Here is a 16,530-nt window from a genome sequence, read left to right on the forward strand (position 1 = left end):
ACTGTTAAATAAATTTTATGATACTTCAAAATGCTGGGAACAAGCTTAGTTAATAGTCAGTGAATTTAATCAAACTTCAGCGAATCTTATTTCAAGTTAAAAATAGTAGCTATCCAAGATACTTTATTATTTAATAAGGTTTTTTGCCTTGTTTATTTTTTTAAGGATTACCTATGCTAAATGTTTGTCTCGATTGCTTTAACTGCTTTTGGTTCTCCACCCTACGAGACTATTTCTCCACTTTAATTATACTACCCACTATATACATACATGGGTATACTTGACAATAAAAACAGCAATTGGAATGGACTTTCACCTTTCCAATATGAAAATGCAATATGAGAATGCATGTAATGTTGAGTGAACGCAATTCCAGGCACTCTTGCAAATTTTCCATCTTTGTAGTTCATTCAATCTTCACAGCAACCCTTGAAGACAGTCATTAATTACAAAAGCAGTTGTTTGTGCAGTTTCCCTAGAATGGAAGTGACTGTGCAAAAATTTACTTAATGCCAAATACAAATCAAATTATAAACTGACAGGCTGTACTTGAAGCACCTACTTAGCAGCAGTCTTTCTTGGCTAACTGAGAAAGACTAAAGACCTTTGTGTGTGTGTGAATCTGGGGAAAGGAGAGGGGGGACACATCAGCAATAGTATGTATTTTAACCCTAACATAAGCAAATGAGATTTAGCTATTATTATCATCATCATTATAATTATAATCATCATCATTATCATTATCCCCCTTTTTCCAAAAGAAGAAACTGAAACTTCAGCTTATAGCATCTCGCCATGGGAGAAAGGATGTGATGATTCAAAGGTCAGTTTGACTCCTGAGTCTGCAAACGTCACTGAAAGCACTCTTTGTCTTATTTGTCAGGCCACTTCCACGTCACTCCACTATTCTGATACACAGAACTTCATATTCTAACTGTGGCAAAGCTTTGAGTCATAGAATCTGCGGGAAAAGACCCTGATTCCCGGGGAGGCTTTCTCTGTCCGGGTGGAGAAGGGCGGGTCCTGTCTCCTAGGAAACAGCAGAAGCGCCAGCAGCCGATGAATCCTCCTGCACCTAGGACCCGCAGGGTGACGTCATTTCCTCCCTGTGGGCCGTTGCCCCGGCGACCAGGGAGCCGTAGGGCGGTGTTGGGTACCCGGGAGACCCGGCGGTCGGGAATCACTTCCTCCTGGAGACGCGGTTTCCTAGCAACCGCCTCCCCCCTCCGCCCTTAGCCCCGCCCCCGCCTCCCGTCCCCGCTGGGTCTCGGGGTGCTGCTGCGGGCGACCGATCGGCGCCCGGAGGCTCCTTCCCGGGTCAGCCGCCACGTCCAGGGTGTCGCGGGCAGCCCCCCGCAGGAGTGGCAGGGGTGAGTGGGGAACGTGGAGGGTGGGGGTGGCGCGGGGACCGGGCGGAGACGGCCTGCGGGAACGCGGGCGGCACCTGGCCGGGCCCGGGCGGTCCCCGAGCGCGCGCTGCGGCCTCGGCTCCGGGCGCGAGAAACGTTCCGAGGTGCGGAGAAGCGGGTTTGGACTGAGATTCGAGTGCGGCCCATTGCGGGAGGCTCGGCTTTGTCTAGTGCCGTGATTGATTTCTTGTGAAAGAGAGGAGAGGAAAGCGAATCTTGGCGGGGGGGTATGGCTCGTTGGAGGGTCGCGTTATGATGTTCTTTTCTTGCCCTGTTGCTGTGCTCAAGCATTTTGGCTTGGGTGGGTGGGGTGGGGGGGACCACGGAGAGGCGGTGGGGTGATGCTCGCTCATTCTCACTCTCTCTCTCTCCTCCCTCCTTCTTCCCCTCCTGCCTCACAGTCCTCGTGGTCGCCTTTATGACGGATTTGTAGGCAATGGCAGTGGTACCTTTTCTGTCCCCCCAGTGGAAGGGAAATGAATATAAGCGTTCGTTTTGCGTTTTGAGGATTAACCAGTTGTCAGCTTGCAAAACTGTTTGGAATAACTTCAATCTACATTTTTTCAATCTACATAATGGGGATTTTTTTTTAACAGACTGTTTGCATATTAGGTGAAGATGTTGCTCAGAGTTCAAATATGATGCTTTCTTTCTTGTTTCCTCGGGTTTTCCCTCCCATTTTATACCAAATATGATCATAGAATAATACTTAAGCATGCAAAATATCTCGGGTTTTTTGTGTGTTTCAGCCACTGACAGAAATTGCATTATACCTACCATTTCCTGACCAAGAGTACAAATAACAAAAACACTATGTCCAATGAAGTTTTTAGCACAACACTGGCATATACAAAGAGTCCAAAAGTCACCAAAAGAACTACTTTTCAGGTAAAGTGAGACCATATTTATTTTGAGCAATTGTACAAAGTAAACTCTATTGGGATGGTCCTAGGATCAGTTCTATATAAAGTGAAGTAAGTCTTCATTCCTAATGAGATGATGGTGGTGAAGTGTACTAACTGTTCCTGTAATTGCCCTAAAACTATCAAACTAACCTCAGGGAGGTTCTTAACTTCCATAAGCATTAAGTCAGCTTTTTAAAATTAGCAACCTTGAATTGCTGTTTTCATGTACATTTTTTCTTGTTGGAACGTTATGGTATTTAATTTTTCTCTGTGTAGTCACTATTGTTTTAAACTCAAATGTAAATAGTGGTTATATCTGGGGACTAGAGAGCTAGTTTAAGGGTTAAAGCACATGTCTTGCATGTGGTCTACCCTGGTTCAATCCCTGGTACCTCCTGATCCTTAAATCACTTGGTGCAACCCTAGGTGGGGTAGCAAGCATTGCCCAGATGTACTGAGTTCTTGATATATCAGTCCTTGTATTGATCCTCTGGCAAAACCAAGCGTATGCCCCAAAATATACATTATGTCTGTTTCCTTAATATGCTAAAAGATCTTAAAGTGAAAGTGTCTTCCAGAATATTGGTTTATCAGCAACCCTGTGTAAAAATGTCCTTACTATTATTTGGCTCCCTAATTGAACTGGAAGCCCCATGAAGAGAGAAACTGAATCTTGTCTGTGATACTCAACATAGATACTCAACTTGAATTTATAATAGCAGATGGATTTTCAGTGGAATTTTGTTAGCTAAATGAAACCTCTGTGCTTAGAAGATCTTATTACTTCTGTAAAAAAAAATTAGTTTTGAACGTGAGGCATCCCAGTTTAGGTGAAAATAATTTTCATTATCTTATTTTAGGATGAACTAATAAAGGCAATTACAGCTCGTTCAGCCAGACAGAGGAGTTCTGAGTACTCGGATGATTTCGACAGTGATGAGATTGGTATGTGAGACTGTGGACAAGTAAACCACTTTTCTTTCCATTTTTTTTTTTAAATTCCTTAGTTACATTTCATCCATTCCTCCAATAGAACCATTTAAGTTTCCTGATGTTTTTCTGTGGATAAAAATCCACTGTTAGTTTTTAAGAAGCTATATGATTGCCCTTGGTTGTTTTAAATGGATACTTGAAAATACAAATCAATACAAATCAAGCAGAAAATACAAATCAATACAAATCAAGCAGATTTTAGTCAAAGAGACAAGTCTATTTTTATTAATTTTTTTAAGGTGGGGAGGTTTGGGTCACTTATTGGTGCTTAGGGCTTACCGTTGACTCTGTGCAAATGATCACTCCTGGTGGAACTCGAGGGACCATTAGGGATGCTGGTGATTGGACCTGGGCCAGCTATATGTGAGGCAAGTGCCTTTCTTGCTATACTATCACCCCAGCCCCTCAAGTTCATTTTTAAGGTCAAACTCTATGAGTATTTGATTACAGCAAGATAATAACTGAGTCCTTAGAACAAAATTTTGGTGTGTGTCAGACTCATTTTTATATTCTTATAGAAATCAAATTTTATGACTATAATAGTAGGTCTGTTTAATGGGGCTGGAGAGAATGTACAGAGGTAGATTCATGCACCCAACCTGTGTTCAATCCCCAGCATCACATATATGGTCCACATATGTGGTCCACCCCAAGCACCATCATGAGTGACCACTCAGCACAAAGCCAAGAATAAGTCTAAGTCCTGAGCACAGCTGGGTGTGGGCCCAAAACATAAACAATCCAAAACTCCAGTAATGGGGCCAGAGATATAGTAAAGCAAGTAGGGTAACCTTACAAACCACTGACCCGGTTTCAACTGCTGGCACTACATATGATCCCCCAAGCACTGTCAGCAGTGACCCTGAGCACAGAGATAGGAATAAGCCCCCAGCACAGCTGGGTATCCCCAACTATCCCCCCTCCCCACCCCACCTCACCTAAAAAAAAAAAGGACATCCAGGAGAGGGGCTACATAGATAGTAAAGGGGTTAAAGTGCCTTCCATGGGCAAATCCCAGTTTGATCCTACAACATAGAGTTCCCTGAGCATAGCAGGTGTGAACCTGGAGGCCCCTGGTACCATAGGGGTGAGCCAGGCAGCTTCTAGCACGCTGGGCCACAACAGTGCTGCATTTTCTGGCTCTGAACTGCAGTTCTGGACTTCCCAAGCACCACTTTGTGCCTCCTCTCCAAATTAGAATGAATTAATTAGAAACCTTGGATACCAATATTGGCATAATTTCATTTTTTTTCTTATCTTTATGTGAAAATATTAGCATGGTAGGTTTTTGAAGAGAGTATACAGAATCCTAAGCTTAAAATATAATGTTTTATACCTTAATACTCAATGAAAAATTCCATAAGTTCTCCATGGAAACAATCAACTGGACCAGAGAGATAAGATAGCAGGTAGGGTGCTTGTCTTGCATGCAGATAACCTAAGTTTGACCCCTGGCACCACATAGGATTCTCCAAGCACTGCCAGGGTTAGTCCCTCAGCACCAGGTATGACCCCAAGGGGAGAAAGAAAAAGGAAAGAAAATAATCAAAACAATAGTCACTTCATTGCTGGATAGTTAAAAGTGTTATTATTCCCTAAGTTCTAGTATTTTGTACAGATAAATGCTCATATTTTTATGGAGAAAATTATAATTGGCAATCAGATAAAAATAAGTTCTTTTGTGTACATATATTTTAATTTTATACCATGAAATTGCAAATAAAAGTTTCATAGTATCTAACTTAACTATCCCAGGATTGATTATTATTTTTCAAGACTTAGAGTGACTTCTCTCGGTCAATAATAGTATTACTTATTACACTGGTTATACCGGATGAGTATATTTTGCATAAATTAAATTGACGTTTTTATCATTTATGTTTTAATAAAAACTGCTGAAGTTAACTTTTTTCTGGAGTCATGTTTTCTGTTTATAAAATAGATCTTTGTTTCTAGTCTTTAAGGTAATTTTTGATTAATGTAAACCTTTGAAACTTTAAAAATACACTATTAAAAAATACTCTGTAGAAAATATTTTTCTTTCCTATCTTTCAGTTTCCTTAGGTGACTTTTCTGACACCTCAGTTGATGAAAATTCAACTAAAAAGAAAAATAATGACTTCCACCTATCAGATGAAGAGAGAAATTCTCCAAAACTGTCATTTTTGAAAACCAAGAAATCAATTAGTGACATAATAAAAGATGAGCCAATACTTCCCATCAAAAATGATGAGGAAACAGCCCCCGGTGGCTGTGAAGATGGGGCTGTAATTCCCTCACCTGAGTCGCAAAACAAAGAACAGGACATTGAACAGGAGAAAATTGAAATGAAGCCGAAGCCGAGAATTCTCTCCATCCAAAACACACCCTCAGGTAATTTGTTAAGTTCCCACAACTGCATTTCTTAAGAACTTATTTTGAGATAATCAGTCCTCGAAAAACTTGAATTGATCACTCGTAGATACTAAAGAAAAAACAAACACAGTGAACTTTTCCGTTTTATAGACATTAATCAAAATGATCAAGACAGAGAGAGAAACCCTGTAGAGTTGATAGGCTGTTGTGTGTTCCTTCTGGGGTGTGCTCAGCTACCTCAGGAAGCCAGAGTATCTTTCTTTGTCCACAGCTGTGACTTCAGAAGCACCTGGCCTAGGCACAGCCACTTGCATTTTTGTTTTGAGGTGTAAAGTTTTGATAAATCCTCCCAATTCATTTCATACTTCAGAGATTAGAGTCACAGCAATACTGGAACTTGTCCTTCAAACAAACATTTCCTTATCACCATTTTATCAGAAAATCTTCTTGGGGGTGTGGGAGTGAGTAAGGGGCTGTCCTTAGTACGTACTTACTCCTAGCTCTACTGAAGAATCGCTCCTGGCAGGGTTTGAAGGACCATGATGGGTGCTGGGTGTTGAACTTGGGTTGGGCATGTGCAAGTCAAATGCCCCCTCCCCACCCCCACGGTACTCTCTCTTCATTCCCCAGGACATCTTTTTGACATTTTTAGGTTTTAAAGGAGGGAGTTCTGTTGTTGCTGTTAATTCAATCTCTTCGACTGAGATTCCCAGACTTTTGGGGGCTGCCATCCTCCTTTCAGGAGAGAAACCACAGAGCACCCCTGGAAATCATTTTTTGAACGAACAGACAAAAGCCCAGCATCGTCTTTGAGAACCTGAGTCTTTGAGAACCACTGCTCCAAACCCCCTTTTTTTTTGTTTGTAAACAGTTGTTTTCTTTAATATTGCAGCTCTAGCACATCATGTATTTCCAAAACATACTTAATAATTAAGGGATCTTACTTTTGTATGTGCTGTTAGGCAGAGATCTGAGCCAATTTTTTTGCATGTTGCCGTCCAGTTTTTTTTTTTATTAGTGAAACACCATGAGGTACAGTTGTAGATTTACAATTTTTTGTCCTTGGGTTTCGATTATACAATGATCAGGTACCCATCCCTCCACCAGTGCCCATTTTCCACCACCATGGATAGTATCCCTCCCACCCCCATCCCTCCCATCCCACCCTGCCTCTGTGGCAGGGCAATCCCTTGTGTTCTCTCTCTCCTTTAGGCAAACCCCTTTTTTAAGGGCAGTTTTAATTTTGTATCTATTCCCTAAGCAAATCCATCAAACTTCAGTTTTCTGATGGGATGGTCTTGGTGTGATCTGGGGTTACAGTAGTTTGCACCGGGTCCTTCTGAGCTTCAGACACAACAAAGATGAAGTGTAGTGGGCCCCAGTCCTTTTGAGATCTTCAGGTCTACTACACTGACAGATGGCCTGGAAAGTCAAAGGTTTGAGTTCTTCCAGTCCTCCTTTTTCCGTTAAATAGGAAAAAGATATTAATTGATGCTAATCTTCATAAAAATATCTGTCCTTTATGTTATTAGTAAATAATGGTAAATATTTCAAACTTTGGATATTATGTGTCACTAGGAATACGGTAAACCTTTATTTACTTCACACCTGTATTAGAGCTGGAGCGATAGCACAGCGGGTAGGGCGTTCGCCTTACAAGCGGCCAACATGGCCGACCCGAGTTCGATTCCTCCGCCCCTCTCGGAGAGCCCGGCAAGCTACCGAGAGTATTCGATATGCCAGACACAGTAACAGCAAAGTCTCCAATGGAGACGTTACTGGGCCCGCTCGAGCAAATCGACGATCAACGGGAGGGCCTTTACCTTTACCTTTACCTTTACCTGTATTAGAGAACCACTCTCTCCAACCCCCAATCCACTTGTCTCGAAAATGAAGGGGAGGTGATATAGGCAGAGCCAGAAAAACTAGAAAAAAACACCACTGTGTATTAATTATGTGTGTGACCTCAGCAAATAGGATAAGGCTTACTATCCTCCAGCAGGAGTCTAAAACCTGCTCTTCCTGTCCTACAGAATTGTTAAGAGAATACTTTGAAGTGTGTTCTGTGGACTATAAAATTTTGCAAAAATGTAAGCAAGAGGCATAATGAAGCATAATTAACACGCTGAGATGTACCTTCCCAGGGTACTGCATAGAATCAAAGGTGGAGAGAAGGGAGCGTAGTTAAAAATGATGAATAATCTGGTACCTCACCATTTCCCAAAGTACTTTCCACAGGTCAGTCCTTGCCATTACACGGGGTTTGGGGAACGTCAAACCAATTTCTTTGTGAGAGAGCTTTATGAAACCATTAATAAAGAAGGACGTGGGGCAGGAGAGATAGTACGGGAGGTAGGGTGTTTGCCTTGCATTACCTTGCATGCATCCAATCCAGGTTTGCTCCCCAGCACCCCACTTGACCCCTAAAGCCCCACAAGGAGTGATCCCAGAGTGCAGAGCCTGGAGTAAGCTCTGAGCACTGCTGGGTGTGGCTCCCAAACAAACAAGAATTATGCAAGATGAATTTTCAATGAGAGACTAGACATAGGCATCATTAAGCTTGGAAACCTGTATTTGTAGTTATTAACTCCTGATTTTTATTAGATTAATTGTAAGCTTTTTATTAGATTAATTAAGAAAATATAGTTTGATAACCAAAAATTGATGTGACAGAGTTTATAATAAGAGCTTTATGGTAGTCATCAGTCATCCTCCTATGTAATACAGTTGTGCAAATCTGTGACCAGATGAATAGATACCATATTTGTTTAATAATCTTATTTAGTCACCGTGATTTACAACTTTCTATTACTGTTGTCAGTGATTGGATTTTTTGTGTATAACATTTCAACACCACCCCCCACACCCAAATGTCCATTTTCTTCCACCATTGACTGAGGCCCCTCCCTCCCCCATTACCCTCCCTCCCCATCTCACCACTTTGGTAAGCTCAGTTCTGTAGACCCGTTCCTAGATTCTTTTTTGGGCCATTACTTACTATGCTGCTTTATATCCCACAAAAGAGAGATTGTTCTGAGATACTGTCCTTTAACCACAAGATGGCACCAGGATTAAATGCTCAATACACAAACTCTTACTAGTTTTACTCATTGGCAAACTGCAATTCAGTTTGTGTAATATGAAAATACCCCAGTAGGTAATTTCTTATATTAATTTGCAGCAGAGCATTTAGAAAACTTATATGCATTTTTTCTTTCTGAGAATTTGCCAATAGTTCTGACAATATTTTTGTATAAAGTATATTAAAGTCATTATTCCTTGCCTCTCTAAATTGAAAATAGCTGAGGCCAATAGTATTGAGAGTGTGTGACATATGAACTACTAAGTATTTAATATTGAACAGTAAGGCATTTATTCAGGAATATTTATTTTATGCCTATAGAATTCATTAACATTTGAATATATAAATAGTAAATGGTTAGTTATTAAGGACTGCAGTTAATGAACATATTTGTATGCTTTAAAGTTTTGGAGTTTTTTGAGTATGGAGCTATTTTTAGAGTTGGGAGCATATTTTTAATATGGCAATATATTTCTAAGTACCAGTTAGTGTTTTATAAAAATATTAAAAATATTAAAATCCCAAATTTTCTTTATTTTCTTATGTTTTGTAAAAGCTTCGGTAGCCAGACTCTGACTTTTCTGGAATAACTATAATAACTGATTATAGAAAGTGATCTTTGCAGGATGTATTGTTTTTATTTTTAACATTAACATCATGAGCTTTAGAGCCGTCATGCTTTTGCTTTAATAGTGCAACTTAGTTTTTCTGACTGTGGACTCTTTGTTCCTCATTTTTACTTATCTGTACAACGGGGTTAATAGTTGAACCACACCAAGACTTGGAAGCAATTAAATGATTTTCATTTTTACAGTCTTAGAATAATAGCGGCATAAATTCAGCACTATATGCTTTTATTCATCTTATTTTTAGTTTTAATTGAATAAATTATTGTACTAGTGTTTATTATTGGCATTTATTAATACCCATAAGTAGATTATTTTATTTACCCTTCGTAAATATCTTTATTATGATACATTATATTTTGAGATGTTCCAGCGGTAAGTAAGAATCCAGGCCAGAGAGCTAGTTCAGGGGCAAAGGTGCTAACCTTCAATGCGGCTGACTCCTTTTTGATTCTTGGCATCACCTTTGGTCCCCTGAGCATTTCCAGGAGTGATCCCTGAGTCAGGACTAAGCCCTGAGCACTGCCAAGGATGGCCCTTTAACCCCTTCTGCCGAAAAACCAAACAAGAATGTGATACGGGCTAGAGAGATAGATAGCACACATGGCCTGCTGCAGAGTCTGTACCATCCCTGGCACCACATGGTCCGCTGAGAAGCACTGCATCTTCAGGCTGCAGGCCAAAGGCCAGCGATCGCTGGGAGAGCCCCCAGGCTCTGAGCTCAACCGCTTGAGAGACCACCTCTTTCCCCTTCTCTTCCTGAGAAAAGAAGGTGGCATTAAACAGACAGACCCAGTATCGCTGTCGTGGTCATTTCAAAGCTGCTAACGGAATAATACATGCCAGATGGCTCATCCACAATAAAAACTGCGCCTTCCAGCTCTAGAAGCTGGAAATGGATCAGGATGCCAGTGTGGTCACGTAGGATCCTCCTCTGGGTCACTCCCAGTACCATCACCGTTGGTGTTTGGACTCCGACGGAAGAATTTTGGAGGGACACACATTTCTGAGCCGGGCTAAGATTACAGAGTTGCTCGGCAGTGAGGAAAAGGCGCAGTAAGATCACAGGAGAGTTTCCTGTGAAGGCCTGGGGGAAGGCTGTGGGGATGACAGTCATAGCAGCCTCTGACAGATGGTAGTGATTGGAGTCAGGACACAGTATTTGAAATGTCTGGGCTCCAAAGATCAGTTGGAAGGGAAGTTCGCTTTCCTGCTGAGCCTTCTCTGAAGGCCTTGCTTGCTTTTATTTATTTATTTACCTATTATTTATGTATTTGGGGTTTTCAGAAGGCCTTTCTCGCTTAATTTATTTGTTTATTTATGCATTTGGGGTTTTCAACCACTCCTGGCAGTGTCAGGCCTTACTTACTCTGGCTCTACACTGAGGGGTCACTCGTGTGGGGATTGGGGGCATATGAGGTACCAGAAATCGAACCCAGATTGACCACATGAAAATCAAGTGCCTTACCTGCTGTACAATCACCCTGGCCCCCCCAAGGCTTGCTTTAGTGGGGTTAAATTTAGAGACATAGTCATATAGAGTAGATTATCTGGATTCTCTGGATTCTCTCTTTCTTCCTCTCTCTTCTCTCTCTCTCTCTTTCTCTCTCTCTCTCTCTCTTTCTCTCTCTTCCTCCCCTGTTCCCTGACATGGTCATTCTCCCCTCCTCTTCTCTCTGCTCACCCCATTCTGGTATCTGTTAGGCAGCCCTTTGCTTCACAAGGGCAGAGGCCGAGAGCAATTCCTAGACCACATCAGCTAGCTTCCATCTCTCCAGCTCAGATGGGAGAATTCTGACGACCTGACCACCTGTTCTGCTCAGGGCAGTCCTGCAGGGAGTTTGTATGGGCCCGCCCTTCTCAGGGAGAATGCAAGAGATATGTATTAATCCATTCAAACTCACATGGGTGGCGCTGAGGAGAAACTCACCAGAAAAGGAAGAAAATTGTTTCCACAATCAGTATTACTTTGCTGCAGGCCAGGAGCGTTTACTTTGCACATAGACTCTTGGAACCTTGCGGCACTTTAGGAACTTCCCCCTAATCTTATCAAAGGAAAATCCAGGTTAGGTGGGCATTAAGTGATTGTATAAGGTGATTTATATAAGACTTAGATAATTATGAGCAACTAACCAATAGGTGGGCATTAAGTGATTTACACAAGACGTATAGAGGTAAAGGTAAAAGGTAAAGGCCCTCCCGTTGATCGTTGATTTGCTCGAGCGGGCCCAGTAACGTCTCCATTGGAGACTTTGTTGTTACTGTGTCTGGCATATCGAATACTCTCGGTAGCTTGCCGGGCTCTCCGAGAGGGGCGGAGGAATCGAACTCGGGTCGGCCATGTTGGCCGCTTGTAAGGCGAACGCCCTACCCGCTGTGCTATCGCTCCAGCCGTATAGAAGTGTGAATAAATAACCAATATTCGATATGAGTTGCCTAAAACAGTCACCTAAAAGATATCAGGATGACGCAGAATGTAGTGTCTATATTAATCGTACTATGTGAACTTGGTATTTTAATAAGGTCTCTTACTAAGTGTTCTTGTGGAAAACTTATTTTTTTGACTTGATCCCTTCTTTCAGACATTATACAATATTCTGCCTAAACTGAGACCAAAAGACATGCAAGCATTCATGAGAGGAGAAGCAGGAAGCCGACATTCTAGGCAAAGGGATCAGCTTGGGTAAATGTATAGCAGCAGTAGGGGTTGTGGCATAAGAGCCCAACAGCCATTAGCCCAGCATTTCAGGAACACAGATTAATGCCGGGGACTAATGCCAGCAGAGAGGGCAGCTCAGGAAGCCAGAACAAACCAGCGAAAGCTTTTAGCTGCCTCAAAGGCAATTAAGCTTTATTCTGTCATGCAGAGCCATTGAAGAATTTTGTGCAAAGCACAGCATGATCTGATCTACATAAATATAAAATATCCCTGAGACAATATGTAGGAAAGAGCAGTAGAGAAACTGAAAAACGGGATACAGAAAGTGATGAATGAGAAAGTTAGCAGGTATATTCGGCAGGGTGTGGTGAATGTGAGTTTTGGATACAGAGGTTTCAATCTAAGAAACCCCTGGGATTTGGAATTGAGCATTTGGCCAGAATTTTGAATAAAGTAAAACTGGCACTGACACCTTCATAGTTGTACCAATTTGTTAAAGTAATGGAGTAGTCTAGTGGCATTTATAGGTAAAGCAAAGTTTTTAATCTGATGTACTTTTGAAACTTTAAATATGTATAATAGGTACAATGGGTAGAAATGCTGTGAAAAACCATTGTAGCATATTCTGAGTGATGGAAGAATAACTAGCATTAGAGTCTTGTAAACTTGGAAGTAGGGGCTGGAGTTAATCGTAGAGCAGGTAGGGCGGCTGCTTTGCGCACTGCCAACCTCGGTTCGATTAATCCCTGACTCCATCCCCAGCATCCCATCCGGTACCCCAGGCACTGCTAGCAGTAATTCCTGCATACAGAGCAGGGGCAAGCCCTGAGTATCACTGGGTATGAACCCAAAACCAAAATAATAGAAACATATAATAATAAATAAACTTGGAAATAGTAATTTCTTAGTGATAACTAAGAAATTTTAACAGCTGCCAGAGCAGTTTTATGAACTTGAACAACCGTAACTTCTAGGTCATTGAGTTTTCCTTTTTTCCTTCAGGAGAGACATAGTACTCCATCCCTCAGACACCAAACTCGTCATAGTATTTCCCCTTACCTCATGATTTTATTTGTTTATTATTTTTTTATCTTTGTTACTTAAGAATCCATGGTCAAGGATATGGTCACTTTCTTGGTTGGGTTGAGGTCCTGTAATAGGAGCAGGAAGTAAAGATTTCATGGGTGAGACCACTTATTTTTCAGAAGTATAAACAGACAAGCTTTTTGTTGTTGTTGACTAGAAAAATTTACCTTTCAAAAAACCCAGTTCACTGGTCAGTTCCTGGCTGGTAGCTTTGCTCAGAACTTTGGATTGCGGACCATTGCTGGTATTCCATTGGACCTTTACTGGGGTTCCCCTGAACTGTCCCTGGTGTTCCCCTGGACCATTACTGGGGTTCCTCTGGACCGTCCCTGGTGTTCCTCTGGACCATCGCCGGTGTACCCTGGAGCTTGTGAGTGTCTCTGGACTCTCCAGGACAAAGAGCCCAGGGGATGGTGCACTAGACTGAATTTGCGGTAGCACCCTGGGGTGTAGGTGCACCCAAGGTTATTTCCTTTTGCATATACTACAAAATATTTTCTTTTTCAGCAGAAAACAATGGTGGTCTCGAAGCCAATAACCACTTTAAGCCATGCCCTCGGCCCAGGAGCATGTTGAAGAAGCCTGGCCCCAGAGATGAGAAAGATGGACTCGGAGAAGACGGAGAAGCTGCCCTCGGAGAGGAGTCGGAGTCCCCTGCACCGTTGCCCCTCCCGAGGCTCGGTGGCAGGCTTCCAGAGGCGGAGAGGACCTCCTGCTCTGAAAACCTGGACACTGAGGTCAGCACTGCTCAGCCACTTGTCTCAGTGTGTGTGTGTGCTTGGCTGTCACGTTTATGATTTCTTCGACCATTCATAAAACTTCAAGGTTTTTTTTTCTTAATACTCTGCATAGCATTGAATCTAATGTACTATCGGTTGGTTGTAAGGCAGGGCACCTTTTCTTCATCTCCTGCCAAGAAGAAAACTGCCAGTTAAGCATAGCACCCTGGTAATTATAAAATGCATCTGTTTTAGAGAAAGATGTGCAAAAATAGTGTCCCTTTTGAATTTCTACAATACTGTGTATCTTTTAACTGTAGGATTTTATAATTTTGTGGGTGTTTAAATTACATAATTTGCACCTTTAGACAATGTAGTTGCTATAATTTTCTTAATTTAGTTTTACTTCACTTAGCGAATATACATTAAATATTCTTGACCCTGTTTTATATTCTTTAGTATAAACCAAATGGCAAGGGAGTTTACTGTGTACTTTTATTGGGGGCGAGTAGCTCTCCCCTCCTCTTTATGTTTCACAGTGATCAGTCAACTTCCTTCTCATGTTTAGGAAGAGAAAAGGGTGGGGAAAATATCCCTTCTACAGAAAGGGCTTTGAGCAGAGGGGGAAAGGAACTAACTAGTACCTGGCTAAACTCTTCCTTTGCCTATTCCTTGCCTGCAGCAAGGCCCTGTTGGGCTTTGGTTCCCAGACATCAGAGGGCTGGGTAGAGCTTCTGGGTGGAGTGTCTTTGGATTATTTAGGGCCTGAATCCCTCCAAGATTGATCTAGAGCAGATGTCTCAGCACACTAGAGCACAGATTCACAGCTTCTGTCTTTAAGCTTTACCAGTGAAGCAGACCATTATATATTTCTGCCTGGTTTCATGGTGGTATTTTCCAGTTGGTACTGAAATTGAACAGAAACGAGGATTTGTAAAATTCAGTGATTTTCTATTTTATAAAGCTATTGTATTCGCTTGCTATCGTTTCTAGAATAGGTTGCCCCAAACTAGAGGACTTAAAATGACTGAACGTATTTCTTCATTCTGGAGGCCAGAAGTCGAGGTCAAGGTGTGGGGTCCCCCGGGCTCCCCGTACGGCTCTAGGGAGGAGCTTGCACAGTCCCGGCCTCTGCCTATCTCCACTGGCTCCAGCATCCCCGTCCCATTCACGTTTCCACCTTCCGGTGGCCTCCATCCCTGTGCCTCTGTGTTTGTCTTTCCTTAAATTGATAACTGCACCTTAGGATCTTGGCGCCGCCCTAGACCCAGCTGGGCTGGTCTCAGCCCTTCCGGCTGCTGAGTGCCACTTTCAAGTCGGGCTCTCTCTGAGCATCTGGGTGGCATGAATTTTAGGAGACACTCTTCATAACACCTGTTTGGTACAGATTCCTAAGTTTCAGTCCTCTTTGCCACCATTTATATGCACTTTGATTTAAAAACAAAAACCAAAACACTATCCCTAAGGTTTAGAAAGTTGCATCGTCTTAAGACAAAGATTCAGCAAAAGTACTATCTACCTGCAATCCTGCTACTTAGTAGACAAACTATGTTTCATCACTTTAGTCTCTTTGACCCACTTATCTGTTCTGTTTTATCGTATTTGTTATATAGTAACAGGGGCTGAAGCGATAGCACAGTGGTAGGGCATTTGCCTTGTGTGCAGACAACCCGACTGACCTGGGTTCAATTCCTCCTCCCTTCTTGGAGAGCCTGGCAAGCTACCATGAGTATCTCGCCCGCCTGGCAAAGCCTGGCAAGCTACCCGTGACATATTTGATATTCCAGACACAGTAACAAGTCTCCCAATGTTACTGGGCCCGCTTGAGCAAATCGATAAACAATGGGAGAACAGTGACAGGACGGTGACAGTGACAGTGACAGTGCATAACATTTGGTCTGGTGGATTTTCTTTTATCTCATAGCATTGTCATATTGATGGGATAAACTTGAGACCACTTTCATGTAATACAGTCATAAATGTGCAGCTAGTGTCTGGTTATTGGGTATATCAGATAGTTCTATTTTTAATAACATAAAATTTCCATATTCTTCTTACTAAGATCGTTGACTGTGTTTTGAATGTTCTTTAAGCTCTGGATTTACCCATCTCTTTTGTTCAGCCCCTTTTCTTATTTTATCTGTCTCTCTTGACCTTTACTTTGAGTTCTTTGGTGTGCACAGGGGTTTCTCCTGCCTGGCACTCAGGGATCATGCCTAGTGCGCTGTGAGGACAATATGGGGTGTCAGGGACAAACCCAGGTCAGCCACGTGTAAGGCAAGTGCCCTGCCCACTACATTATCTCTCCAGCCCTGTATCTCAACCTTTTGAAAAATCTGTTTCTTCCCTCATTCAAATATGTTCAAATTTCTTATCATTGTATACACTTACTAATATTGTACCTGTTCCTGTATTGCCTGACTTTCCTGTATGTCACGACATTGAGATGCACACAAACGTGTACACACGAATGCGCACATCTCATACACACAAATAATCATATGTTAAACTAATATAGTATACCTGGTATAAAATCTGCCTGATAATTTTGGTATATAATATTGTAGGATTTGTTTTATTTTGTTGACTTCTCGAGTGGGCCCAGTAACGTCTCCATTGTGAGACTTTGTTTTTACTGTGTTTGACTTCTACATCTATGCTTATAAAAACTATCTGTAATTTTTTGCCATAGTGCG

At 42.0% G+C, this 16,530-nt stretch overlaps 1 protein-coding gene across 2 annotated transcripts in view; it reads left to right on the forward strand.

The window, feature by feature from the left end:
* Window positions 1–1,238: 1,238 nt before the first annotated feature.
* MAP9 (microtubule associated protein 9) overlaps window positions 1,239–16,530 on the forward strand; it is a 34,342-nt gene continuing 19,050 nt past the window's right edge. Inside the window, exons 1-5 of one of the 2 annotated variants that reach the window (XM_056118949.1) lie at window positions 1,239–1,370; window positions 2,159–2,297; window positions 3,175–3,259; window positions 5,363–5,680; window positions 13,626–13,852. In XM_056118949.1, the coding sequence (XP_055974924.1) occupies window positions 2,223–2,297; window positions 3,175–3,259; window positions 5,363–5,680; window positions 13,626–13,852 (705 nt within the window). In that variant the 5' untranslated portion in view covers window positions 1,239–1,370; window positions 2,159–2,222. Of the gene's footprint in view, window positions 1,371–2,158; window positions 2,298–3,174; window positions 3,260–5,362; window positions 5,681–13,622; window positions 13,853–16,530 lie in introns of both variants that reach the window. The other variant, XM_056118947.1, reaches the window with a different exon arrangement.

The sequence above is a fragment of the Sorex fumeus genome, unplaced genomic scaffold, assembly GCF_029834395.1.
Source record: "Sorex fumeus unplaced genomic scaffold, SorFum_2.1 ptg000039l, whole genome shotgun sequence".
Lineage (NCBI taxonomy): Eukaryota > Metazoa > Chordata > Mammalia > Eulipotyphla > Soricidae > Sorex > Sorex fumeus.